The sequence below is a fragment of the Meriones unguiculatus genome, chromosome 6 (genome assembly GCF_030254825.1).
Source record: "Meriones unguiculatus strain TT.TT164.6M chromosome 6, Bangor_MerUng_6.1, whole genome shotgun sequence".
Taxonomy (NCBI): Eukaryota; Metazoa; Chordata; class Mammalia; order Rodentia; family Muridae; genus Meriones; species Meriones unguiculatus.
This window is the reverse complement of record NC_083354.1, coordinates 32,895,353-32,921,561: the sequence shown is the minus strand read 5'-3', so window position 1 is coordinate 32,921,561 and position 26,209 is coordinate 32,895,353. Positions and strand designations below refer to the sequence as shown.

Sequence of the window (26,209 nt, the reverse complement as noted above, 5' to 3'; positions counted from 1 at the left end):
CTGTTTTGTTTTGTTGCTTACTTATTTATTATCACTGTCATCATCAATGTGTGTGCAGAGGTCAGAGGACAACCTTCCGGAGTCCCTTCTCCCCTTCCTCTGTATGGGTCCCAGGATATAACTCAAGTCTTCAGGCTTGTCAAATGCTCACCTGCTGAGCACTCTCACTAGGCTCAGGTTCTTGATTTTTGTTGCTGTTTAATCTTTTCTTTTTCCCGGGTTTTCAAGACAGGGTTTCTCTGTGTAACATCCCTGGCTCTCCTGGACACGCTTTGTAGACCAGGCTGGCCTTGAACTCACAGAGATCCGCCTGCCTCTGCCTCCCACCTGGCTCTCGTTTCACTGTGGAGGGCACAGAATGGATAAAGGAGCCATGGGCGGTGACAGGGCTGGCTCGGGAAACAGGGAAGTAAGGGCTGCAAGCTGAACGCTCACTCACTGTGTCATCCTGGGCCGTGACTAGAGTGAGGAAGAGAAGGGACAGGGCAATGAGGCAAGATGACAGTGTGGGGAGCAGCTGCTGTTGCTTTTGTTCTGTATGAACAGGTGCTGTGATTGTGTGTGTGCGCTACACGCATGCCTGATGCCTGAGGTCAAAGAGCGCATCAGATCCCATGGAACTAGAGTTACAGATGGTGGTGAGCCACTCTGTGGTGCTGGAATCAAATCCAGGCCCTCTGCAAGAGCAGCCATCATCCTTAACCACTGAGCCATCACTCCGGCCCCTCAATTTCAGTTTTTAAAACTATGAGATAAGGGGCGCTCTCTCTCTCTCCCCTCCTTTCGTGTGAGTGTGTGTGTGTGTGTTGCTTTGTGGTTTCAGCTTCCAAATAGAAAAAAACAGCAAGAGCTCCTGCCTTGGGGTTCCCAGAGCTGTCAGAATCGTTAGCCCTGGCTGGACTTCTTTCAGTGCTGGTCACACCTATTTCGTCACAGTTTTGTCTCTTAACTTGAGCAGGCCCGAGCTAAGTGTGGTGGCATACACCTGTAATTTCAGCTCTGATGGTAGGAACAGGAGGAGTTTGAGGCCAGCCTGAGTGACAAGTTCAGACACAGTCTGGGGAGCATGAAACCCTGGTCCAGAGAGACAGAGAGACAGAGAGCATGAAAGAGACGGCTCAGCAGTTAAGAACTCTGGCTGCTCTTCCAGAGGACCCAGGTTCAGTTCCCAGAACCCACATGGCAGCTCACAACTGTCTGTAACTCCAGTTCCAGGGGATCTGACACCCTCACACAGATATACAGGCAGGCAAAACATCAATGCACATGAAATTTTAAAAATAATAAATTAAGAACAAATAAAATAAAACTAAGAACTAGGAATGGATGTTAAAAGGTTATCAGATCTTTCTAATACCCTGTCCTGGCTGCACTGTGAATACTCAGTTCATGTGACTTCTCTTCCTATTTCAGAATCCTTGAAAAAGATGAAAGCAACATTGATGCCTGGCAAATTCTAGCTGTGCACGAGCTCGTGAGAGAAGGAAACGCGGACAGAGTAAGTCACCTCAAGACTCAGGCGTTCATCCAAGAACACATCTGCAACCCCAAGAGGCTGAGGCAGGACGATCAGCTATGAGTTCAGGTCAAGACCCTGTCCCCCCAAAGAGAGACAGACAGACAGAGACAGAGAGACAGAGGGAGAGACAGAGACAGGGGAAAGGGAGACTGACTCAAAAGTTGAGCATTGAACAAATATGATAAAAGAGGAATCTATTGTACCCAAACTCTAGCCCCAGCTCTGCCTTTTGAGTGACGGGAAATATATCATCCTTTGCTGAGCCCCACAAAGCAGACTCTAAAAGGGTCACAGCAGGAGGAAGGACATTCAGGTTCCTTCCATCTGCAGAGCTCTGAGGCAGTAGGTTTCTGAGTTGGGGTAAAATAGAGGAACAGTCCACACTGTTTTTCAAGGGAAACCCCTTGAAAAAGGCCCTGGCATCGTCTCTGGGGGAAACAAGAGCACAGACTGTTTCCGCTCCTGGACAGACCTTTGTCAGGCCTGGCATCAGCAGGGTCACGATAAAAGCAGGGTCAGCATCTCAGGCCCTGTCTTCACCCCTCAGAGCCTCAGGCTCTGGGACCCCCCTCCAAATGCCCTAGCCTGGCTGCCCAGTTCTAACCCTATCTTACTGAGGAGAACAGCCTCAGCGGGGCCTCTCCCCCTCCCCTTTCTCTCCCTTTCTCTCTTCTTGCTCTCTCTCAATCCAGGGTAGAAATGAGAGAGGGGAGGGGAGAAAGAGATGAGAGGGAGCACACACACAAATGTGTAGAGGTCAGAGGGTAACCTGCAAGGTGCTCAGCCTTCTCCTCTCCCGTGTGGGTCCCAGGTAGAGACCAAGAAGTCAGGCTTTCCCGCTGAGCCTCCTCCCGTGGCCCTGGGCTTCTCTTTTGACAAAGCTTTGCACCGGAGAATCCCAGGCTCCCTGGAGTGGTGTGGGCAGGAGGCCCCAGCACAGAGCTGAAGCTTCGGAGTTGCCTGGGTGGCTGGGTGACCTCAGAGTGCTTGGCCAGACTTCATGACCCTTCTTCTGCTGTGCCAGGGCTTCTGGGTGGCGACATTCACTTAGAGAACTGTAGCAGGGCCCCTAGAAAGACAGGCACATGTGAGAGGAGACCTGAGGACTCGGGTGTGGTCCACTCGGGGCTGCCTCCAGCCTCCAGCAGTGGCTTCTGCCTGGGTGGGTCTGGCAGGGCAGTTCCTCCATGCTCAGGGCAAGGGGCAGGGCATCCCGGGAGAGTGCTGGGATGACAGGCATGCACCACCATGCTTGGATTTATGCGGCGGAACTCAGGGCTTTGTGCTTGCTAGGCAGGCACCCAGCCCACTAAACTGTGCCTCGAGCACACACACACACACACACACCACACCACATCACACACACACACACACACACACACACCACACTACACACCACACTACACACACACACACACACACACACACACACACACACACATCATACACACACACTCACACACACACACACACACACACACACACACACTTCTGTTGTCCCTGCAGGCTACTGATCGTGTCAAGAACCTCATCAAGGCACTAGAGACCCAGGAACCCCTGAATCCAAGCCTCCACCTCAAGAAGATCATTGTAATCAGCAGGCTGGTAAGGAGGTGGCCATTTCTGACCTCCCCTCACCCATTCTCCACCCCTGAGAAGGCCTTGGCTTCCCTTTATGCTCTGGGCACCCAACCCCTGTTCTTGCCCCTCCCCCTCAAGCCTGGACCTTCGGCCTGGGTAGCACATGCTGCAGCCTTTGCCCCTGTCCAGCTGACAGCAGCCACATGTGGCCACATGTCCTCCACCAGGCGCCCCTAGGAGGTGCTACAGTGACCAGGGAGATGGGGTCTGAAGGGCTTTAGAGCTGTGGCCCTACTGGAGGAGAAGGTACCGCTGCATCTGCTATGCAGAACCACACCACCTGACCCTGGTCCATATTCTTCTTGAGGTAGTAACCACAATCCGTATGGGCCTCTGACATCGAAGGGCCAAACAGAGCAAGGTTTCACTCCCAAGCAAGGTTCAGAAAAAACTAAGGCCAAACTGGGCATCCTTGCCCTTTTCTTTTCTTTTTTTTTTTTCCTTGCCCTTTTCTATACCTTCTTTCTATACCCCCTCCATGTGTGTGTCTGCGTTTCTCAGCACTGTCCTCATGTGGCCTGGGACATGGCTCATGGCAGCCACTTCACATTAACAAACTCAAATAGCTTTCCAACAGGCTTTAGCTAAAAACAAACAAAAGCAAAACACCTCCTGGTAGGAAGCTGAGAGTGGGAATATACACTTGGGATCCCAGCACTTCAGATGCAGAGGTAAGAGGATAGAGAGTTCAAGGCCAGCCTCAGATAAATGGCAAGTTCAAGGCCAGCCTGGGCTACAGGAGATTCTGTCACAGAAACAAAACAGCTTGTTGATAGCCACTAAAATCAGTTCCTGCGGCCCACGGAGGGAGTATCCAGAAGACCCTATGGCTGGAGGCAGGGTCCTGGGGACGGGTAGCTAGCTGCCACACCCAGCTCCCTAGAGTCCCAGGAACCTCCTGGGCTCTGCTGAAGTGCCCCCCACTTCTGACGTGTCTTCACCCCAGCAGGCTGGGCTGACTAGACTCTCCATTTCCCTGTGTCCACTCTTGGCAGTGTGGGAGGCACCAGGCCATCCAGCGCCTTGTGAGCGGCTTCATGGAGCGCATCTTCATGACCGCACCTGCCTGTGCCCTTGTGGCCACGGAGCTTGGCTACCTCTTCATCCTGCAGCAGCAAGTGAAGGAAGCAAGTCTGTGGTACAGGGAGGCCATGAAGCTGGAGGAGAACAGGCTGTCTGCCTTGGCAGGTCTCTGAAGGCTGGGCACGGCGGGGGTGGCAGCCAGCAGGGTCCCTCCAGAGTGCGTGTGAGTTTAGGGGGCGCTGCACACGAGGTCTTCCTGTGAGCCTGCCAATACAGATGGACGGCCCAGGACTAATTGTGACAACCCACACTGACCCATGCATCCCCCGCATCCTACCTCACGGGAAGACTCGTGGTCCGGGGCTCATGCTGGCGGCCCTGCCCCATCTCCACCCCCGCAGGCCAGAAGTGGAGACATCCTTCTCCACCCCTCACACACATGCAGCCTCTGTGTGCACACCCTCTGAGGGGTTTCCTTCCTGTCTAGCCTGGTAACTTCCTTTGTCCTCTGTGTAAGTGCAAAACACCTTTCCAGAAGCCCTACTTCTTCTTTTAAATTAGCACACATTCACCTTTCTGAACAGTCTTGCTATGGCCCCGTCACAGTAGAAGCTCCATTTTTCAGTTGATAGGGTTTTTGGTTTTTGCTTTTTCAGACAGGCTCTTACCTGTGTCACCCTTGAACCACCTGTCTTTCTGCTTCCGCCTTCTAAATGCTGGAATTGCCAGCATGTACCAATGCACCCAGGGTTCATGTGTTTGTTTGTTGGTTTTCGAGACCAGGTCTCCTGTATCCCAGGCTAGCCTGGAATTGACTGTGTAGCCAAGGGTAGCACTGAACTTCTGATATCCCTGCCTCTACCGTCAAGTGCTAGAATCCCAGGTGTACGCTACCTGCCCTGTTTACACGGTGCTGGGGTCACAGGTGTGTGCCACCTGCCCTGTTTACACGGTGTTGGGGTCACAGGTGTGTGCCACCTGCCCTGTTTACAAGGTGCTGGGTGGCTGTTGTGGTTTTTTGGTTTGTTTGGTTTGGTTTGGTTTTTGAGACAGGATTTCTCTGTTTGGCCCTGGCTGTCCTGAAACTCACTCTGCACACCAGGCTAGCCTTGAACTCAGTGGTCTGAAAGGCCCCCACCGCCACATCTGGCTGATGCTAGATTTTGAACCCAGGGCTTTGCACATGGTGAACAAGCACTCTAAGAATTAATCGACATCACCAGCCCCCTTTCCCTTTATTCCCAACCAGCATCCTTGCCCTTTTCTATACCTTCTTTAAACAGCCAGCTCTCATTTGCATGTGTTCTGAAGATCACTGTCTCCTGAGGCCGAGGAAGCTGAGTGCTGAGGTCCCTTTTCTGAGCTCCAGTCTCTGAGATACAGTGTAGTTGCTAGAGCAGCTAGAGCTTTCTGTTCATGTTCGGCTGGCCTTCACACCCAGGAAAATCTATTGCTTTATTTTCATATAGAGAGATCTTCTGTGGCACGGGCTGACCTCAATCCTATACACCTGAAAAGGCCTTGAACAGACCCTCTCCTGCCTCTAAATGTTGGCATTATTTGTTAATGTGTGTGTCTGCCCAGGGGCATGTGTGCAAGCCATGGCACACGTATGGAGATCAGAGGACAGCCTTGATTCTCTTCTTCCCTTTTATGTGGATCCATGGAATGAAACTCAGGCCACCAGGCCTACACGACAAGCTCCTTCACCTGCTGAGTGCTCTTGCCAGCCCTGCAGGCACTCTTAAAAGATGACGCCAGGCTGGATGTGGTGGCGCCCGACCTTCATCCCAGCCAGGAGGCAGAGGCAGGCAAATCTCTGTGAGCTCAAGGCCAGCCTACGTAGAGAACTCTAGAACAGCCAGTTCTGTAGCCACTACTACAGTAAACAAACAAACAAACATAAGAGATGACTCCATTGCAACCATGAGAAAAGGGAAGGGTGCCTTTAGCCAACCAGAAATGACAAGACCCTCAGAGGCAAACAGCATCAACACGTTGAGACTGCAAGTTTGTCTAGAAACCTGTGAGCCAGCATGGCAGCGATGAACCAGCTCAAGCCCAAAGCTGGGTGTGGGCCATGCCCGTCATGGCAGCACTCTGAAGCCTGAGGCAGGGTTCTGAGTTCAGGGTTACCCACCCCACATGGAACCTGTCTCAGAGGACAGCAGAGCCCCCAGAAAAGCTAGAAACGCAAGCCCCAGGGCATCCGAGGTTGAGAGTTCACATCCAGGAAGTGGATTTCGAGAACATTCCTGTCAGAAACCAGGACCAAGGCCAACTTTACAGAAAACTGGAGAAAGGAGAGTGTGGCCCCAGAGGACGTCAATACAACTGTGGCTGTGGAGGGCAGAGTCTGGGCACTGCTCACCACACAGGCAAATCCGCTGAAGCATTCACCCTTTCCAGCTTCCTCACTTCAGGGGAAGCCCCAGCAGGCAACCAGAGGGAAGCAACCTGGTGGAAAGTCTGCCCATGCAAATCTTAGCAAGGGCAAGCTCAGCCCTTCACTTCCACGCGGGATTCCCAGCTCAGCTGAGCCGGAGGGCAGGTCAGGGGGAGGTGCTGGCTTAGCTTAGCTGTGTAGCAGCCAGTCTCTGAGCTTCTTGTGCAAGCAGTGTGCAGGGTGGGGTTGTCCAGTGGGTCATGCAAATCAAGGGGCCTCCTGGGAGCAGAGTTAAGCCCCAGAGAGCCTGGGACTTGTCATTGAAGATTCTATTATGGCCAAGAGTAAAGGGCACAGTCAGCTGGTATGGTGGTGCTTGCCTGTCACCCCAGCATGTAAGAGTGGAAGCAGGAGGATCATGAGTTCAAGATCATCCCCTGCTACATGGAGGCCAGCCTAGCCTACATGGGACACAGTCTTGAAAGTAATAACAATTAAAAACAAGTTAGTTACCCAAGTATACAAAAATAAACAGGCAGACACAGTTGAGTGTTTTCCTAATCATTCGATCCCGAGGGCCACTACCACCATAAAAGAAAATCACCCCAAAAGAAAAGTGAGGGTGGGGGTGGGTGGCTAGAGAGCAGGCTCAGAGGTTAAGAACAGTGGTTGCTCTTCCAGAGGTCCTGAGTTCAATTTTCAGCAACCACATGGTGGCTCACAACCATCTATAGTGAGATCTGGTGCCCTCTTCTGGTGTGCAGGCAGAACACTGTTTACATAATGAATAAATCTTTAAGAAAAGTCAGGGGGAGATGGCTACGAATAGGAAATTCACAATATAATTAAAAAGTCACTAACTTAAAAATATGAAAATATGTTCCTTCCCCATACTAATCAAGAGAGTATGATTAGAAGTCATTCCTTTTTTTTTCTTTTGGCATTGTGTGATGTGGTCTGGTGTGTGCATGTGTGAGAGAGGGAGAGACAGACACAGAGAGAGACAGAGAAAGAGAGACTGAGAGACAGACAGACAAACAGACACAGACACACACAGAGACAGACAGATACACATACAGAGAGAGAGAGAGAGAGAGAGAGAGAGAGAGAGAGAGAGAGAGAGAGAGAGAGAGCAGATGCCCATAGAGGTCAGCATCAGATGCCCTGGAGCTGGAGTTGCAGGCAGTTGTAGCCCTCGGTTGCTGTACCGGCTGAGCCCTCTCCAGCCCCTCCTTTCACATTTTACACTGGTAAAGACTGAGCTGTGTCTGAGGCTGTAAGGGAGGATATGCTTAGATTCTTAGTGGGTCAGCAGGATGGCCATGTAGATAAATAGCCTCCAGCCAGCCCGATGACCGACTTCTGTCTCCAGTCTCCAGGACCCACCTCAGAGAGAAGCGACTCTTCCTGGCTGCCTAGTGCCCTCCACGTGTGCAACAGGGCGAGAGAATGTGCATGCACACATACAATTTTGTCTGTCACCATGCTGGGAGTTGAACCCAGAGCTTCATGCATGCTGTACCCTGAACCCCTAAATGTAGATCTTTGAGTTACATATTGCTGTGTGTACTTTTGTTTGTTTACTTTTTGAGACACACAGTACCCAGCTAGCTATGTGTGCATTAATTACAAATACGTAGAAAAATGTCTGAAGGGCCGGGCATGGTGGTGCACGCCTGTAATCCCAGCACTTGAGAGGCAGAGGCAGGTGGATCTCTCTGAGTTCGAGGCCAGCTTTGCCTACACAGCAAATCTAAGACATCCAGTAGTACACAGAGAAACCCTGTCTCAAAAAACCCAAATGCATGAATGAATGAATGAATGAATGAATGAAAAATGTTTGAAGGGTTAAACCCCAAGTTGTGAATGGCGGTTATCACTGGAGCCATTGTTAAAGCTGATACATGAAGGAGGGATCATTGTCTCTCCGCTTTAGCTCTCCACCACGGTCCTTCAGTTTGTGAGGATGTGAGAATGCAGCCTGGGGTCCCTCCCTTCCCTGGCTTTGTCCCCCCCCCCCGGGGCTGCAGGGCTGCTGGCTGGCTGTGCTGACTGCTGAGCTGTGTTCTCCCCCATCCACAGGGAGCATCTGGTGCCAGATCTCACAGGGCCAGCTGGACGAGGCTGCCCACCAGCTTGAGTTCCTCAAGGAGGTGCAGCAGTCCCTTGGGAAGTCTGAGGTCAGAGCTAATGGGCAAGGATGGCTGTCCAGCAGAGGGCAGCCAGAGTGGCCCACCGTACTGCTCGGGCCAGCCTGGGCTCCCGGGCCAGCCTCACCCCGAGCCTCTTGCACAGGTGCTGGTTTTCCTGCAAGCCCTCGTGGCAGCTAAGAAGCAAAAGCTGGAGCAGGAGGCCACCACGCTCCTGAAGGAGGCCGTGGAGCTGCACTTCTCCGGTATGCAGGGCCTGGCCCTGAGCCCTGAGTACTTCGAAAAGCTGGACCCCCTATTTCTGGTCTGCATTGCCAAGGAGTATCTGAATTTCTGTCCCAAGCAGGTAAGGGGAGCCCCTCTTGTTGGCACAGGCCTGAAGTACAGGTGTGGGTAGTGCCCACAAGGACAGAGGCACCAGGGCAGACTGAGCAGCGGGCAAGCAGTCAGGAGCCTGGTGTTCCTCTGGGGCTTGTCCCTTTGTTGTTCTGTTTTTGAGATGGGGTTTCCTGTAGCCCCACTGCCCTCTAACCTGCTACACAGCCAGGAATAGCCTTGAACTCCTGATCCTCCTGCCCCGCAGCCAGCCTACGGGGTGCTGCGGATGAAAGTCAGTGCTTCGGCTAAGCAGGGGCTCTGCCCAGCAAGGGGCAACCCAACCCCAGGGCTTTCCAAGCTGCAGACGCCTCAGAGGCTGTTCTAGCAGAGTTGCCTGTCCCAGGGGAGGCCGAAGCCTGTCTCTCACATGCTCCCAGGCCTTTCTGAAGACATGGCACAGGGACCATGTGTGGGTTGGGCATCATGCGGGCCACCCACCTTTCTGTGTCCTTACATGAAGGATAGTCCCAGCACTGAGGAGGGAGAGGTAGGAGGAGCAAGCGTTCAAGATGGTCCTTGGCTGCATAGGGAATTCAAGGCCGTCACAGGTGACGTGAAACCCTGTCTCAGGGGAGATTTTTTTATAATTTATTTAATTTTTATTTTATGCACATTAGTGTGAAGGTGTCAGATCCCTTGGAATTGGCATTACAGACAGTTGTGAGCTGCCATGTGGGCACTGGGAATGGAACCCAGGTCCGTTGGAAGAGCAGAGAGTGCTCTTAACCACTGAGCCATCTCTCCAGCCCTGGAAATTGTTTTTAGAATGAGGAGGAGGTAGGAGAAGAGAGAATAAGGTGAACTTCACATTTATCCCCTGGGCTTCCCACAGCCCCGGTCACCCGGCCAGCTCGTGTCTCCACTCCTTAAACAAGTGGCGATGATCCTGAGCCCTGTGGTGAAGGTGGCCCCAGCCATGATGGACCCGCTGTATGTGATGGCTCAGGTCAAGTTCCTCTCAGGTGAGCCGTGAGTCCTAGCAGTCACCTATGGGACTTCTGCCCTACGGTTCTATCCAAAGGCTTCTACCGGGATCCTTCTCCGCCTGTGTGTGTGGCACACACACACCCCTGTGTACACACGTACACACGTACGAACATCACAGGGCGCTGCTATGGAGGAAGCCAAGAAGGACACAGATGAGCCGAGCACCTCAGCGAGGCCCTGGAGCGCGAGGCCCACAGAGGGTCGCTGAGGCCCTAGAGCACGAGGCCCACAGAGGGTCGCTGAGGCCACAGCCAGGTCTTCCAGCCTTTCCTGTGTCACGGCTCAGGCACCAGAGAGAAGGGAAGACTATTCCACGGGTGCCCATTTTTCTCTCTGACACAGAGTCCTCACCTGACGCATACCTAACCCGTCTCCTTGCCTGCAGCACTGACTATTTTTGAGTCTCCGGTTGGCACAGCCTTGAGTGGTCTCACTCATCTGCGGGCTCCTAAGTCTCCATCCTCAAGGCTCTCTGTGCCAGGCTTACTCGTAGCTTTAGGTCTCCTGGGTCCAAGGCCAGGGAAGAAGGACTGTCCCAGAGGTGCTGGCACAGGTTTGGGACCAAAGCTAGGTCTCCAAGTGCTTAGGTTGCCATGGTAACTGCCTCCTATTTCCACAGCACACAAGAAAAGATGAGGGAGTTTGGGACCCAAATGAGGTGTAGCCTCCAGATGGCAGCTCTAGGTGCCAGGCTCCAGGTGGCAGCTGTGGAGAGGCTACAGAGGGAGGAAGGGCCCCTCCTCACCCATGGCGCCCTCACTGACACTGCCACTGTCAACCCAGGACCGCCAGCCTGGCTTTACACAGGCCCCCAATTCTCCCTGTGTCAGGAGTTCAGACCTCCATTGCCCTGGGTTTAAATGAAGACTTTGTCTCACATCACAAGCAGCATCAAGGCCCAAGCACATATGGTGCCCACTTAGCATGCTTGAGGTCCTGGGTTTGAGTGCCAGCACCACCAAAATAAAGATAAAACACGAGGATCAGAAGACCAGCTTACAGGGTCAGGCAGATAGTGAGTCAGGTCAGACTTTGTTGTTGCTGTTTTTTTACTTTGTTTTGTTTTCTAAGAAGGGTTTTTCTGTGTAGCCTTGGCTGTCTAGAATAACTGTGTAGACCAGGCTGGCCTCAAATACACAGAGATCCTGCTGCCTCTGCCTTCCGAGTTTGGAGTGGGGGTTAGGGGAATCAAAGGCGTGTGCCACCATGCCCGGCCCAAGTTAGACTTTCTAACTGACCTTGCAGGGCAGAGGAATGAAAGTGCTTTAATTTAATTAAAGTGCCATCAGTCGTTAAAGTGCTTTCCTTTCGAGCACGGGGACCTGAGTTTAATCCCAGGTGTAGTACTAGTGTCAGAGGGGCAGAGATGGGCAGATGGAACCCTGCAGCTGGCTGGCTGGCCAGCCTGGCCTGCTTGGTGAGCTCCAGGTCAGAGAGACCCTGCCTCAGCACAAGGTAAACAGCTCCTGAGGAATGACTCTGGGTGTCAAGCTCTGGCATGCACTAGCATGCCGGCACACACACACACCACACACACATAAAATGTAAAAACTGGGTAAAGTGCCAATGTTGAGATTTCTGTGAAATCCATTCTCCTCTGCTTCTTGGGTCAGGCTTGGGGGCAGGGTGCTCCTGGAGATGCCTGGATGCAGATGTGGTTCTGTGTTCCTAGGAGAGCTGGAAAATGCCCAAAGCAGCCTGCAGCGCTGCCTGGAGCTGGACCCCACCTTCGTGGACGCCCACCTCCTCATGTCCCAGATCTATCTGGCCCAGGGAAACTTCTCCATGTGCTCCCATTGCTTAGAGCTGGGCGTCAGCCACAACTTCCAGGTGGGCACTCTTCACACTCCGGGGCCCACCCAGCTCTGTACCCACTCTGGACCATTGCGGGGACCGGGGAGAGCATCCCCCAGGCCCTCTGCTGAGCCACAGGCGGTGCTGGCTCACTGGCTCCCTCTGCTGGAGGAGCCACAGAGGTGAGCTAGACCCTGCTCTGCTCTGCCGCTCCTAGGTCCGAGACCACCCCCTCTACCACTTCATCAAAGCCAGGGCCCTCAACAAGACCGGCGACTACGACGAGGCCATAAAGACCCTGAAAATGATCATGAAGTTGCCCACCTCGAAGGTGGATGAGAGCAGGAAGTGCCGAAGCCCCTCCATTCGGCCCAGCGAGCGGGCGTCCATCCTGCTGGAGCTCGTAGAGGCCCTCCGACTGAACGGGGAACTGGTGAGAAATGCTGTGCTTGGGGCCAGGGCTCGGTGGATAAAGTGCTTGCTGGGAAGGCCCGAGGACCAGGGTTCAAACTGCCAGGACCTACAGCTCACCTGAGAGTTTTAGGTTCAGTAAGAGACCTACCTCAGTAAATAAAGTGGAGAACAATTAAGGAAGATATTTGAGACCTACCTCTTCCCCCGCATACAAACCAGGCTTGAGCACCTGCACATGCATGCCTCCACCCGCCAATGGGAACACGATTGCACACATGCATGCACACCACACAAGAGAGACACACAACAGGGAGAGAGGCTTTGCATCCCTCCCTTGGGCTGGGGCATGCTGAAGGCCCCATGAGGTCAGCCTGGGAGCCAAGCTCTGTGCCTGATGTTTACTTGGGCTGTGGTTTGAATCCTTTTGTTTGTTGGTTTGGTTTGGTGTGGTTGAGTCAGGGTCTCACTGTGTATGATTGGCTGGCCTGGAACTCACTGTATAGACCAGGCTGGCCTCAAACTCACAGAGATCCTCCTGCCTCTGCAAGAAGCAAGAGGCAAGAGCCAGACTTGGAGGAGCTGGAGTCTGTGTGATGCCCTGGCCTCCCTAGCCTTGCCAGCTCACAGGACAGGCTCTGTCTTGGATCATCTCTGTGACCAGGGTCTGTAGCCTCCACCTGTGATGAGCCTGAGGAAGCCAGGACTGAGGAGATGGCTCAGTTGTAAAGTGCCTGCTGTGCAGGTGTGAGGACATAAGTTTGCTCCTTGAGGCAGGGGGGAGGTAGCATGGGGACACACACCTTTTACCCCATTTTGGAAAGACAGACACAGGGCTCTCCTGGAGTTTCAGGTTAGTGTGGCCTGCAGGCTAGTCAGGAGTATGCAGCGAAACACTGTCTCTAAATGCCTATATATGTATATGTATTTATATGCATATATATGTGTGTGTGTGTGTGCTAAAGAGATGACTCAGTGGTCATCTACTCTTGCAGAGTAGTGGTCTGCTACTCTTGCAGTGGACCTGGTTTCAATTCTCAACCTCATCATTGTAGATCACAACCATCTGTAACTCCATTTCCAGAGGGTCTAATTCTCTCTTCAGGCTGCTGAAGGCATGAGGCATGTACACACACACACACACACACACACACACACACACACACGCAGAGAGAGAGAGAGAGAGACTCATACATGGAATAAAAATAAATATTTTTTTCTCCTTTTTTCCTTGGCTATTCTGGACTCAATTTGTAGACCAGGCCGGCCTCAAACCCACAGAAATCCACCTGCCTCTGCTTCCCCAGTGCTGGGATTACAGGTGTGCGCCACGACACCCAGCTAATATTTCCTAAAAAAAAAACGCCAAACAGTGTTTGGTTGTTTGATTCGGTTTTTTGTTTGTTTTCGCTTTTATCTTTTAAAATGATATTAACTTATTTTACATGTATGTGTGTGTGTTCGTTGGTGTACACGTGTCACCCTGTGCACGTGTGGAGGTCAGAGGTGAGAGGACATGCATGGAGGTCAGAGGACAGATCATGGCAGCTGGCTCCCTCCTTCCACCATACTGGTCCTGTGGATTGAAGTCACGTTGTTGGCCCGGCAGCAGTATCTTTGCCTGCTGGACCATTTCCTCAGCCCGCCCCAGCCTCTCAGATATTAGGCTTGCACGTGTGCATCATCACGACTGGCCTCCCAGCTAGGCTCCTGGGGGAGGGGGAGGCTGTTCCCGTTAGAGAAGGCACAATGGCGAGAGCAGTGTCTATGAGTTCTAAGGACCAGTCCACAGCTGCTCTGCAGGTGGCTGGAAGCCATGTTGGCTCAGGAGCAGCAGGGCCACCCCTGGGCTCAACCCACGGGAGGGTAAGGTGGCATAAATATGCTTGGGTCACCTGTAATAGAGAGCACCAAAGAGAGGGTCTGTTTGGTCCCCTCGTTGTAGCATGAGGCCACCAAGATCATGCAGGATGCCATCAACGAGTTCAGCGGCACACCGGAAGAGATGCGCATCACAGTCGCCAACGTGGACCTGGCTCTGAGCAAAGGCAACGTGGACCTGGCACTGAGCATGCTGAGAGGCATCACACCCAAGCAGCCATGCTACACGGAAGCCAAGGAGAAGATGGCTAGCATCTACCTGCACAGCCGCAAGGACGTGCGTCTCTACATCAGCTGCTACATGTAAGCTCTACTGCAGCACCTTTCCCCTGGCTGCCTCGGAGGGAGGGCTGTCCCAGGCTGTGTGCCTTCGGCTGGGACTCCAGAGGGCATCCCCAGAGGGCCTTAGACCAAGGCGTGAACACGGAGGCCTCCCTGCGCACGGGTGAGGCTGCCGCCTGCCCTCCCCTGCATCCCTGCCCTGCAGGGCCTACCTTCTGGTGGGAGGACCTAGGCCTGGATCCCAGCTCTAACATGAGAAGAACGGTGAGCACACAATCCCACTCTGGCCCCTCGCTCCGCCTCTCCTGGAAGAGCCACGGTGCAGGGCCTCAGGAATGAGCAGTGTAGGGTAGGTGAGGAAGAAGAGTGGTGTGGCAGATGGAGGCCCCATCCCGCTGTCCCCTACGGTTTGGTGTTGGGACATCAGGGGGCCCTTCCCAGACCCTTTCTCTGGGAAAAACTAGGTAGTTTGGTGGTTGGGGAACTGGGAGTGTAAAAACTGATCAACGGGGTAGCGTGTCCAGACTGGCCTTCAAGGGGGAGCAGCGCGGGGCTGGAGTGGAATGCAGGGCCACGTGCTTTCGGGTGTGTTCCGGCTCCATCCTGGCATCTCAGGAGAAGGATAAGCAGCTGGGGATGTAGCCTGGTTATGGAGTCCTTGCTCAGCATGCACAAAGCCCTGTGTCACAAGCCCTGTATCAGTGTGACCCAAACCCAGCGGGGCAGCCCAAGACCCTAATCCCAGTGCGTGGCCCCTGGGTCAGAAAACAACCAAACCCAAACAAAGAAACACGGAAACAGCGTGACTGCACGTGGAGTGGCCCCAGCCATAGCCCAGAGGGCAGGGGAGAGCCTGGCCAAGATGGCTCTCAGTGCTCCCCAGGGTCCCCATGACTCAAGGACAGTGACAGATGGACAGGAGCCGGGCCTCAGCCTGAAAGAGGTGGTTGATTTCTCCTGCAGGGAGCTTTGTGAACATCTGCCCGGCCCCCACAGCAGCCTGCTGCTGGGTGACGCTTTCATGAACATTCAGGAGGTGAGTGAGGGAGCCGTCCAGCCTTGCTAGCCGGGATCACGTCTCCAGTGGGTGAGAAGGAAAATCACCCTGGCCCATACTCTCCCACTAGCCTGAGAAGGCCCTGGAGGTGTACGACGAGGCCTACCGGAAGAACCCTCACGACGCCTCCTTGGTCAGCAGGATCGGGCAAGCCTACGTGAAGACCCACCAGTATGCAAAGGTGAGGCTGCCCCGAGGGAGGGCCGGCCACACAGGGAAGGATCTAGAAAGTCCAGGAGCAGGGGGTCTAGATAGGAAGAGACAGTGTTTCCACACAGCTTCCTGAAGCCCTGCCTGCTCCCGCCCGAGGCCTGAGGCCTGCTGTGGGTGGGCACTCATCTCGGGCATCTGTCTGTGAGCTGAAGGGACATGGTACATTAGCCACCCCTGAGAGCCCGCGTTTGCACTAAGGCCATTAACTACTATGAGGCTGCCCAGAAGATCAGTGGGCAGGACTTCCTGTGCTGCGAGCTGGCCGAGCTGCTCCTGAAGCTGAAGAAATACCACAAAGCAGAGAAGGTGCTGAAGCAGGCCTTGGAGCGGGACTCCGGTGAGGTGGCATTTGAACCCACTCCTACCTCTGGCCCCCATGGTCCTCCCACATTCATTGGGGACCTGAACCCAGCCCTCCCCATCCACCCATGGGCCAGACTGCACTAACTGGCATTTCCTTGCAGGGGCCAAGGACATCTCAGCCATGATGAGTGAGGTTAAGTGCTTGCTTTTGCTGGCAAGGGTTTACAAGAGCCATAAGAAAGAAGATGTGATGGAAACGCTGAACCAGGTAATTGACCAAGGCCTTTGTTTCTCCTGATGTCTGCGGAAAGAAAGAAGCTCGGCCCAGGGCCTGCCAGGGCGCAGGCCTTCCTTGAGACAGACCTCACCGTCCCCAAGTGCTGAGATTCAAAGGGTGAACAGCCATGCCTAGAGCTAGGCTTTTTTTTTTTTTAAGATTTGTTTATTGTATATGGGTGCTGTGTTTGCATTTTCATCTGCATGCCAGAAGAGGGCATCCTAGTCTGTGATATTGTGAGCTGCCATGTGGGTGCTGGGAATTGAACTCAGGACCCATGGAAGAACAACCATTACTCTTAATCACTGAGCCATTTCTCTCTGGTCCCCTCTAGCTGGTTTTTCGAGACAGGGTCTAGTATGTTAACCAGGCTGGTTTCAGCTCATTGTGTAGCCCAGGCTAGCCTGAAGGTAGTCCTCATATGTACTGAATGGTAGTATTTTAGGTAAGTGTTCCTGTGTCTCGCTTCTCTGCTCTCTGACATTGTCACAGCAGTCCTTTGGGCTCACTGTGAAATTCCTATCTAATATAAAAAGCTCAAAGACGAGAAGACTTAGGCCCAAAGCTACGCACAGATATCTATGACTTAAAGTGATCTAACCCAGAGTTCTAGAACTTTCAATACTGTGAAAGCGGTGTGCCTCCAGTAGGGACTGCGCTTCCAGCTCCGAATGTTTGCTTTTCCCGGACTGGAGATGTGGGACACCACACTGCCTTAGATGCTAGCAGCGGCGGTGAGCGACAGCTTCCCACTGGCCACCCCCTCTCAGGCCCACCTGAGGCCCACCTGAGGCCCACCTGAGACCCACCTGAGGCCCACCTGAGGTCTACCTGAGGCCCACCTGAGGCCCACCTGAGGCCCACCTGAGGTCTACCTGAGGCCCACCTGAGGTCTACCTGAGGCCCACCTGAGGTCTACCTGAGGCCCACCTGAGGCCCACCTGAGGCCCACCTGAGGCCTACCCACTTGAGGCTCACCTGAGGCCCACCTGAGGCTCACCTGAGGCTCACCTGAGGCCCACCTGAGGCCCACCTGAGGCCCACCTGAGGCCCACCTGAGGCCTACCCACTTGAGGCTCACCTGAGGCCCACCTGAGGCTCACCTGACTCTATAGTGTACCTGTTGCTAAGCTATGGTGCTCAGTGGGTTAGAGACATTCAGAAAGCTTTGTTTTCATTTCATCTGCATGAGTGTTTACCTGCACATATGTGTGTGCACTACATGTGTGCCTTGTACCTGTGGAGACCAGTACAGGGCATTAGATGTCTTGGCACTGGTGGTTGTGAGCTGCCTACATGGGTGCTGGGAGCCAAACTCAGACCCTCTACAAAAGCAGTGTGTGCACTTACCTGCTGATCCATCTCTCCAGCCCAAGAAGTTTGGTTGATTGATTGATTTATGTTTGAGATCTCACTATGTAGCTCTGGCTAGCCTCGTACTTACTACATAGACCAGCGGTTCCCAACCTTTGGGAGTTAAATGACCCTTTCACGGGGTCACCTAAGACCATCAGAAAACACATATATTTATATTATGATTCATAACAGTAGCAAAATTACAGTTATGGAGCAGCAGCAAAAACAATTTTATAGTTGGGGTCGCCACAACACGAGGAACTGTATTAGAGGGTCAGCATTAGGAGGGTTGAGAACCACTGAAATAGACTAAGCTGGCCTTGAACTCAGAGATCTTCCTGTCTCTGCCTCCCAAGTTAAAGGAGTGGGCCAGCAGGCTTGGACCAATGCACCTTTTCCTTGTATTCACCTTATTAAGGCTTTATCGTAAGTCGGGAGATAAAACCAAGACCTGAAGTTGGCTGTGCCAAACGTCTCCTCTCTGTGCTGGGCCGCCCTGATCCAAGAGCCCTTGGCCATTGCTCTCATGCCTTCCCCACTTTCCACCCATAAGTACAGGTTCCCACTTGTTCCCAGCATGCATTGTGTGGTTCTAGAGAGAGCCCTGTCCCCACTGACCACTTGAAGTGACTTCTCTTATTTACCATCCAATCCCTGCTCATCTCTTTGTCCTTGAGGAGCCCAGTGCTAGTTTGTACCCACTTTCTGTAACTTGGCTGTCTTCCCTGTTCCACACCGCATGCATTCATATGCGTGGATGTGTGAGGACCGTCTCAGATTCTAGAGGGGACATAGACGCCGAGCAAACACACCCATCCGTCCAGGGACAGAGTTTGGTCGCTAGCATGCACACAGCACTCGGCTCTGTCCTCAGCACTACATGAACCAGGCATGGTGGCGCAGGGTCAGAGCTTCAGCGTGCTCAATTATAAAATGAGCTCCAGGCCAGCCTGCCTCAGACAGCAACAAATAGCCTACCCTAGCTTGGTGTGGTGATGCATGCCTTTCATCCCAGCTCTGGAGCCAGAGCAGGCAGATCTGAGTTTGAGGCCGGCCTTGTCTATGTAACGACTTCCATAGCAGCCAGAGCTACATAGTGAGACCTTGTCTCAAAAATAAAACACTACCAGTAACAAAAGCCCCAGCCTGCTTTGTGTACCTGTTGGGTGTTGCTCTAGACAGCCAAAGCAAATGAGACACAGAACCTCAAAGTGTGATGGACGCAGGCAAGAGAGTACAATGGTTTGCTCCTCCCACAGGGCCAGTGCCAGCCTCCCCCCTGTGTGCTGAGGGAGTGGCCCAGATTTCCTCAAGGGACCTGTTCTGACAGTGCCAGCCTTGGAACACGAGGCATTCCTGTGGTGTGGCACATGGGCTCGGGGTTTCTGACTCTAGCCTCATTGGTCCCTCCAAGGCCTTGGACCTCCAGTCCCGGATACTGAAGCGGGTTCCTCTGGAGCAACCAGAAATGATCCCCTTCCAGAAGCAGCTGGCAACCTCCATCTGCGTCCAGATTGGGGAGCACTATCTAACAGAGAAAGATTACAACAGCGCTGTGAAATCCTTTAAGGATGCCCTCTCCTACTCGCCTACAGACAACAAGGTGGGTGACCCTCGAAGTGACGGCTTGGGGGCTAGGAGGCAGCTCAGGTGACCAAGTATTTGCCTAGCATGCACAGAGCCCTGGGTTGAGTCCCCAGCACCAATACAACCTGTCATCTCAGCACTTGGGGGGTGGAGGTAGGTCATGCTTGACTACATAATGAGTTGGACACCAGCCTGGGATACAGGGAACCCTGTCTCAAAGAGAGACCTAGGTATACTGTGTGAAAAAAATAGCAAGGTAACTAACTGCTCACACTTTGACAAATTCCTCAGTACCAGGTACTGCCTTGGAGACAGTGGTGGGGCAAGAGCTTTGCCTACAGATTGCCTCAGGCAGGAAGGAAGTGAGAAGTGTAGGAGATTCTAACTGTTCGAGAGTCCAGGGCACAAAGGAGTTCCCCGGAGGAAGGAGCAGAGGCCAAAGGATGAGATTAGAGCGTTAGCAGGCCCCGAGCCAATCCATCCCGTTTGTAAAACCAACAGAATGGCAGGGAAACCAGGTGGGAGGGGAGGGCAGGAGCTATTCTCTGCCCTGGGCTCAGAGGCCTGCTGAAGTGCAGGCCAATAGACCAGGCGGGGAGGGAAGTTGGAGCCAAAGGTGATTGACTGCAGAGCTTTCCTGGGGCTGCAGCACTGGCTGGTTTGCCGTGTCTGGTCTGGTCTTGTCCTAGGTGGCGCTGGAGCTGGCTCATCTCTACTTGCTTCAGGGGCAGCTGGATTTGTGTGAACAGCGCTGTAGCCCCCTCTTACAGACGGAGCAGACCCAGGAGCGAGCGGCCGTGGTAGGAGATGCCATGCTGCGCACCTCCCCAGCAGCCCGACCCGATTTGGGCTGTTCCGTAATCGCTTACCCTCAGATGTCTTGCTAGCCCACCCTAAGGGGCTTAAGAGACTTTCTGGCCCCGGCCTTCGTGGGCAGGGATGGGCAGGCCAGCAGGGGGCAGGAGCAACCTCTGAGCCAAGCTGGGGGCGGGGCATGGTTGAACCAACTTCAGGGGAAACCACACCCATGGTTAGGTGAAGGTCCTGGAAGCCTGTGGAATACCCTTCCCTGGTCAGGCTTTCTAGCTTGTCCGGTACCCACACAAGCCCAGGGTTAGGGCCACCCCAGGCCCTCACTTCGCAGAGTCAGAAAGTAATGCGGCCACAGACTCTGTGAACTAGGGAGGCCACCGGGGAGTCTCTCTGCCATTGTTCTCTGACAGCATGTTCGCCGCTGTCAGGAACACACAGCTCCAGCGTCTTCTGTTAGGTGCTGGCTGGCCTGATGTTTAGAAAACAGAACTATGAAACGGCCATCAGTCTCTACCGCCAAGTGTTGGAGAAAGCTCCAGGTAACTGCGACCAGCACGCTGCTTCCCTGCCGGCCTGCTCGGCCAGAAGGGCGGGCCTTCCCCCTCCTTCCTGGCTGGAAAGAGGAAGCCCCTTTCTTCCCAACTGTTCCCAGAGAGGCAGGAAACTGATAAAGACCCAGAACGTGGCAGCCCTTCCTGAGTCCAAGGGACCAGTTCCTGAACCCAGGCACTTGGCGCTGGAGGCAGGACAGCCTGTCTGTCCCCATATCGCAGCCACCAGGACTCAGTCTCCTCTGTGGTCACGCCCACTCGGAAGACACCACATGTTCTCTCGTGATTTGTAGCTGCACCCCTACTTGCTATTGAATGAAACAGCCGCTTCAAGGGTCAAACCTGAAGGCTGAGGCAGAGGCCCAGCACAGCCACGGTGGTCACCATGGGCCCAGCACAGCCACAGTGGGTCACGGCAGGGCCCGGCACAGCCACAGTGGGTCAGGGCAGGGCCCGGCACAGCCACAGTGGTCACAGCAGGGCCCGGCACTCACACTTAGGAGCATAGTCTTAGAGCCAGGCTGCCTGGGTCTGAATCCCAGTATCACTTAGTTGTGTAACCTTTGAAAACCCACTTTGAAAACTCACTGTCAAATGAGGACAGAGAGTATTCACCTACAGCTAAATCACAGGTAGAACACACAGCCAGGGACAGTTAACCACTGCTGTCACACTGTGTGTGAGAGAGAGAGAGACAGAGATACACACAGAGCGAGACACAGAGAGACAGAGTATGCCTAGAGGTCAGGGAACGACACTGGGTATCCTCCTCTATCATCTTCATCCTTGTTCCCTTGAGACAAGATCTTTCTCTGAAATTGAACTTGGCAGACAGCCTGCTAGCCTCAGAAATCCTCTTATCTGTCCCCTCCAAAGTCTGTGGTTCAGAGACTCGTGGCCATGCTCAAGGCCACGCCTTGCTTTTTAGCTGGGCCCTGGGGACTTGAACTCGTGTTTGTACAGCAAGTGCTTTACTGACCGAAGCATGTCCCCAGCCCCTGCTGTTGCTATTTTAAGCACCATATAATTTACTCTCAATTGCATATAGAATGTCACTACTCAGCCTAAACAAATAGTGTCTCCTGGGGCCTGCTTAAGGTCCAGCGTTCCCTCCTTCCCCATCAGACCCGATCATACCAGCCTGACGGAGTTATTGGCCACTGCATGCTGGAGATTTTGGCTCTCTTATTTTAGACAATTTTTTGGTATTGAATAAGTTGATCGATCTGCTCCGACGGAGTGGCAAGCTTGAAGAGGCTCCTGCTTTCTTTGAACTGGCCAAGAAGGTGTCTAGTCGGGTGCCTTTGGAGCCAGGGTTTAACTACTGCCGAGGCATTTACAGCTGGTGAGTTAGGCTCCAGTAGATGGGCGGGGGGGGGGGGGGCGGCAGAGGCGGAGTGGGAGGCTTCCCTGGGAGCTGCTCAGGAGAGAGGAGACAGAGAACAGCCTCCAGGACCAGGGGCCCTCAAAGCAGACATCCAGCAGGGCAGCTTTTAGCCATGTTCCCAGAGTGACCTGGCCTCACGCGGCCCCCTCACCAGCTCCTGGCATTCCTTTCACTCACGGCAGGCACATTGGACAACCCAATGAGGCCTTGAAGTTTCTCAACAAAGCCCGGAAGGACAGCACTTGGGGCCAGACCGCCACCTTCCACATGGTCCAGATCTGTCTGAACCCCGACAATGAGATTGTGGGTGGCGAGGCCTTTGAGAGCCTGGTGGCCGATGGCAAGTAAGAGGGCTGGGGGCAGAGAGAGGCTCCGGCTGCCCGGGGGAGGCCAGGCAAGTGCCAAGCAGCGGCCTGTCAGCAGCGGCCCCGTGCCCACAGCTCTGCCAGCCGGAAGGAGTCCCAGCAGCACGGCGTGCGCACCGCGGAGAAGCTGCTGCGGGAGTTCTACCCGCACTCGGAGTCCGGACAGGCCCAGCTGCGGCTGCTGCAGAGCCTCTGCCTGCTGGCCACCAGGGAGAAGGCGAACGTGGAGGTGGCTCTGGGTGCCTTTATCGAGATGGCCCAGGATGAGGTACGAGGGCCTGGGGACACGTTCCGGTGGGCAGGGGTCAAGGTGGGGGTGGCCGCCAGAGTGCCCCAATGTCGGCCTCCCATGTGCAGAAGGACAGTGTCCCTGCCCTGCTGGCCATGGCGCAGGCCTACATGCTGCTGAAACAGGTCCCCAAGGCCCGCACGCAGCTGAAGCGCCTGGCCAAAGTCCCGTGGGTGCTGGATGAGGCCGAAGACCTGGAAAAGAGTTGGCTTCTTCTGGCAGACATCTACTGCCAAAGCGGCAAATTTGACCTGGCCTCGGAGCTGCTGCGCCGCTGCCTGCAGTACAACAAGGCAAGACCGCTGGCCTGAGGAGAGCCAGGGAAGCTGCCAGGCAGACACAGCTGGGCTGGGACCCAAAGCCACAGGCCGAGAAGCCAGGCCTGGGGCCAGGCGTAGCCAGCAGAAGGGAACAGAGTGCCCGAGAGGAGAGAGGCCGGTGGGCTTGAGGGATGGACGTGCAAGGATTAGCACCTGGCAGATGGAATGTTGGCAGAGGGGCATTATATGAGGGGTCACGCCAGCTTTTGAGGAAAGGGTGGGTACACAGCTAACCCTCAAGAGGTTGAGGGTGCTCTTGGGGGCCCCTGTGTGCGTGGGGTTGGTGCTGCTCGCCGCCATCCAGTGCCCCTCCTGGTGTCACCCTCAAGGCGTGGCAGCTGATGGCCGGGCACTCACTGGCTTTCCTGCAGTCTTGCTGCAGGGCCTATGAGTACATGGGTTTCATCATGGAGAAAGAGCAGTCCTACAAGGACGCGGCGACCAACTATGAGCTGGCCTGGAAGTACAGCCATCAGGCCAACCCTGCCATTGGTAAGGCCACAGGCCAAGGTCCACGGCGTAGGGGGCCTGTGCCCTGACCCTAGACCCAAGTCCTGCTTCCTGGCAGTTGAGGGAGTCGGAGGGCTCCCTGGTCACCAGAGTGTCCTCCCTACCCCTGGACAGGTTTCAAACTGGCTTTCAACTACTTGAAAGACAAGAAATTTGTAGATGCCATCGAAGTCTGTCACAGTGTAAGTCACGAACATGGGTGGGAGGGTGCAGTGGCTGGGCCCCCTGACTGATTTCACACATCTGATCTATCTCTATACCAGGTCCTGAAGGAGCACCCCAACTACCCCAAGATCAGAGAAGAAATTTTGGAGAAAGCCCAAGGGTCCTTGAGGCCCTAGCTGAGGCTGGAGGGGCCTTGGACCAGTAGAAGCCATCAATCTATAGACATTTCATGGGGAGAGTAGGAAGCAGATCCATAGAGAAAGAATTGGGAAAATGATGTATTCTCCCCATTTCCATATTGTCTGTGGTTTATTTGGATTCTTGCCTCATCTGGCCCTAGGGTGTCTGGAAGCTTTATGTTCTTAAGGCCTGAGTGGTAGTTTTGCCTGGGGAAGGAAGACAGCTGGCCAGCTGGCATAGCTGGGACTTCCTGGGCCCTTCTCCTGGACACCACATTTGTTATGGGCTCTTGACGAAACAGAGCAAAGAGATCTCCCAGGGCAGTAATGAACAGGAAAGTCCTTTATAGCCATTTCAGAATGTCCCCTGCCCCGAACTTGTCCCCAGCATCCCCAAACTAATAAAGCAACTGCTCATTCCTGCTACGATGCCCACCGTTCTGCCCCGAGCTCAGACAGGAGACCCAGCTGCAGAAGGGCTCCTGAGCTAAGGCGCTGTGCGAGGGGCAGCGGACTTTCAAGACCTACTGTCCTCTGTCCACAGTCTGTCCCTACCCACCTCCCCCAAGCTGGACCTCACCCGTTTGGGACAAGCCGATTACCACTGAGCCCCATGCTGCCCTCCGGGTACCACCACACTTTTGGCCAGCCAGCTCACCTCCTAGGACCCCATTTAATGCCGGAGGGGGCAGTCACCTATTCAGGTGGTCCCTGTTCAGGAGGCTAATGGTCATCTTAACTGTAAGAGAGCTCACCTTTGCTGGGTTCCCGATACATTTCCTGTTCCTCGGGGTGGAATTAAGGGTCAGTCCAGCCTCAGGGGAAGGACCTCTGAACCAGGTGTCTGGAGGCCTGAGTTCTCACCATGTGCCTTCCCAAGTGCTTGTCTTTTCTGAGTCTCAGTGTCCCACTCTTGAGCAAGAAACTAGACTAGACCTGGGCAGAGCATGTTCAGTCAGCTGGTGGCCCACTTACCTGCCTCCCATTCGTGAAGCCCTGGCTCTGCCGCCCAGCTCCACGTAAACCCGCTTTGTGGTGCACACCCGGAGTCCCAGCACTTTGCATCAGGTCAAGGTCATTTTATCTTACTGTCTGAGGTTATCTTGGGCTACATGAGACCATGTCTCAAAAAAGAAAAAGACTCAGTTTCCCAAATCATGTCATGCTTTGCTGGTAAATATCTGGAAAATACTTTCTTTATGGTTGGGATTGAGATGAGTGGTGCATGCTGTACCCTGAGCCACACTGTTCACCTTTACCCCTGTTTATATAGTAGCACAACACGTTTAGGAATTCTTAGGCGCTGCAGACAGGCATGATAGAATCCTACACACCCACAGTCCCAGAGCTTGGGAAGCACAGGGAGGGCGGCTGCAAGCCCGAAGCCAGCCTGGCTTCCACAGTGAGTTCCAGGCCAGCCAGCACTACAAAGCCAGATGTGGTCTCAAAAGTAGAGACTGGGTGGGGCTGGTGAGACGGCTCAGCAGGTGAAGGTTCCTGACCCAACTCTTGACCTGAGTTCATTCCCCGGGATCCACATGGTGGAAGAAGACAATCAGCTCCCACAGCTGCCCTCTGAGCTCCACACATGAATTGTGTAAACTCGCGTGTATACACAGAATAAAGATGTAATAATGGCTAAGTTAATGAATAAAGAAAGCAGTCTCAAAAAGCGACCCAGCGTGGGCAGAATGTAGATGGAGTTTTCAGGAAGCCACCATGGGGGCAACTGCTTACTATGCCTTGGGAAGTGGAGGCAGGAGGATCGGCAGTGTTAGGTCCACCTGCACAGCAAAGCAAGTCCAGTGTGGACTGCGTGAGACAGACTGTCTCAGAAAGGTGTGTGTGTGTGTATTGGGATAAAGGTAGAAGCAGGAGGATTGGGAGTTCAAGGTCACCCTCAGCTACCCAACAAGAAAGTTTTAGAAAGAACTTGAGTTGCCCGGATGGCTAAAAAGTCCCGTTTTTCCATTTTTCTCCCAGGGCCAGGGCTAGAACCAGGGCCTCTCGGCTGCCTGGCTGGTACTCCACTGTGGCACTCCAGCCCTGGCCAGTCCCTTCCATCACACACACACAGACACACGCGCGCTCGCTCGCAGCTGGAATGCTTCCCCCAGGCCCCTACTCTTTCCTACAGGGACATTAAGTTCCTTTTCCTACTGAGTTTTACAACCGTTTTGTTGGGCCAGGTTTGGAGGTAGGTGTGTTCTGGGAGAGCTCTCCAGTGACGAGATTAGTGTGTGCTGACAGGGTTCTGATTGTCTCCACTTCTCTCAACAAACAAGGCTGCCCAGGACTGACCCCAGGGCCCTAGATGGGAGTTAGGAAGGCCTCACTGTAGCCAGGGAATGAGTCTGCGGGGCCCTGTCGGGGTGCTGCATCTGC

General features: G+C 54.0%; 1 protein-coding gene across 1 annotated transcript in view; it reads left to right on the top strand.

The window, feature by feature from the left end:
• Positions 1 to 25,501, top strand: part of Ttc21a (tetratricopeptide repeat domain 21A) — a 33,389-nt gene extending 7,888 nt beyond the window's left edge. Inside the window, exons 7-29 of the mRNA XM_021656534.2 lie at positions 1,414 to 1,498; positions 3,026 to 3,124; positions 4,156 to 4,348; positions 8,652 to 8,749; positions 8,865 to 9,065; positions 9,930 to 10,059; positions 11,757 to 11,914; positions 12,096 to 12,311; positions 14,235 to 14,473; positions 15,416 to 15,488; positions 15,580 to 15,690; positions 15,921 to 16,059; positions 16,187 to 16,293; positions 19,073 to 19,261; positions 19,935 to 20,045; positions 20,516 to 20,597; positions 21,804 to 21,954; positions 22,179 to 22,340; positions 22,437 to 22,629; positions 22,719 to 22,943; positions 23,342 to 23,462; positions 23,595 to 23,662; positions 23,744 to 25,501. Coding sequence (XP_021512209.2) covers positions 1,414 to 1,498; positions 3,026 to 3,124; positions 4,156 to 4,348; positions 8,652 to 8,749; positions 8,865 to 9,065; positions 9,930 to 10,059; positions 11,757 to 11,914; positions 12,096 to 12,311; positions 14,235 to 14,473; positions 15,416 to 15,488; positions 15,580 to 15,690; positions 15,921 to 16,059; positions 16,187 to 16,293; positions 19,073 to 19,261; positions 19,935 to 20,045; positions 20,516 to 20,597; positions 21,804 to 21,954; positions 22,179 to 22,340; positions 22,437 to 22,629; positions 22,719 to 22,943; positions 23,342 to 23,462; positions 23,595 to 23,662; positions 23,744 to 23,821 — 3,229 coding nt within the window. The 3' untranslated portion in view covers positions 23,822 to 25,501. The remainder of the gene's footprint in view (positions 1 to 1,413; positions 1,499 to 3,025; positions 3,125 to 4,155; positions 4,349 to 8,651; positions 8,750 to 8,864; positions 9,066 to 9,929; positions 10,060 to 11,756; positions 11,915 to 12,095; positions 12,312 to 14,234; positions 14,474 to 15,415; positions 15,489 to 15,579; positions 15,691 to 15,920; positions 16,060 to 16,186; positions 16,294 to 19,072; positions 19,262 to 19,934; positions 20,046 to 20,515; positions 20,598 to 21,803; positions 21,955 to 22,178; positions 22,341 to 22,436; positions 22,630 to 22,718; positions 22,944 to 23,341; positions 23,463 to 23,594; positions 23,663 to 23,743) is intronic.
• The last annotated feature ends 708 nt before the right edge of the window (positions 25,502 to 26,209 follow it).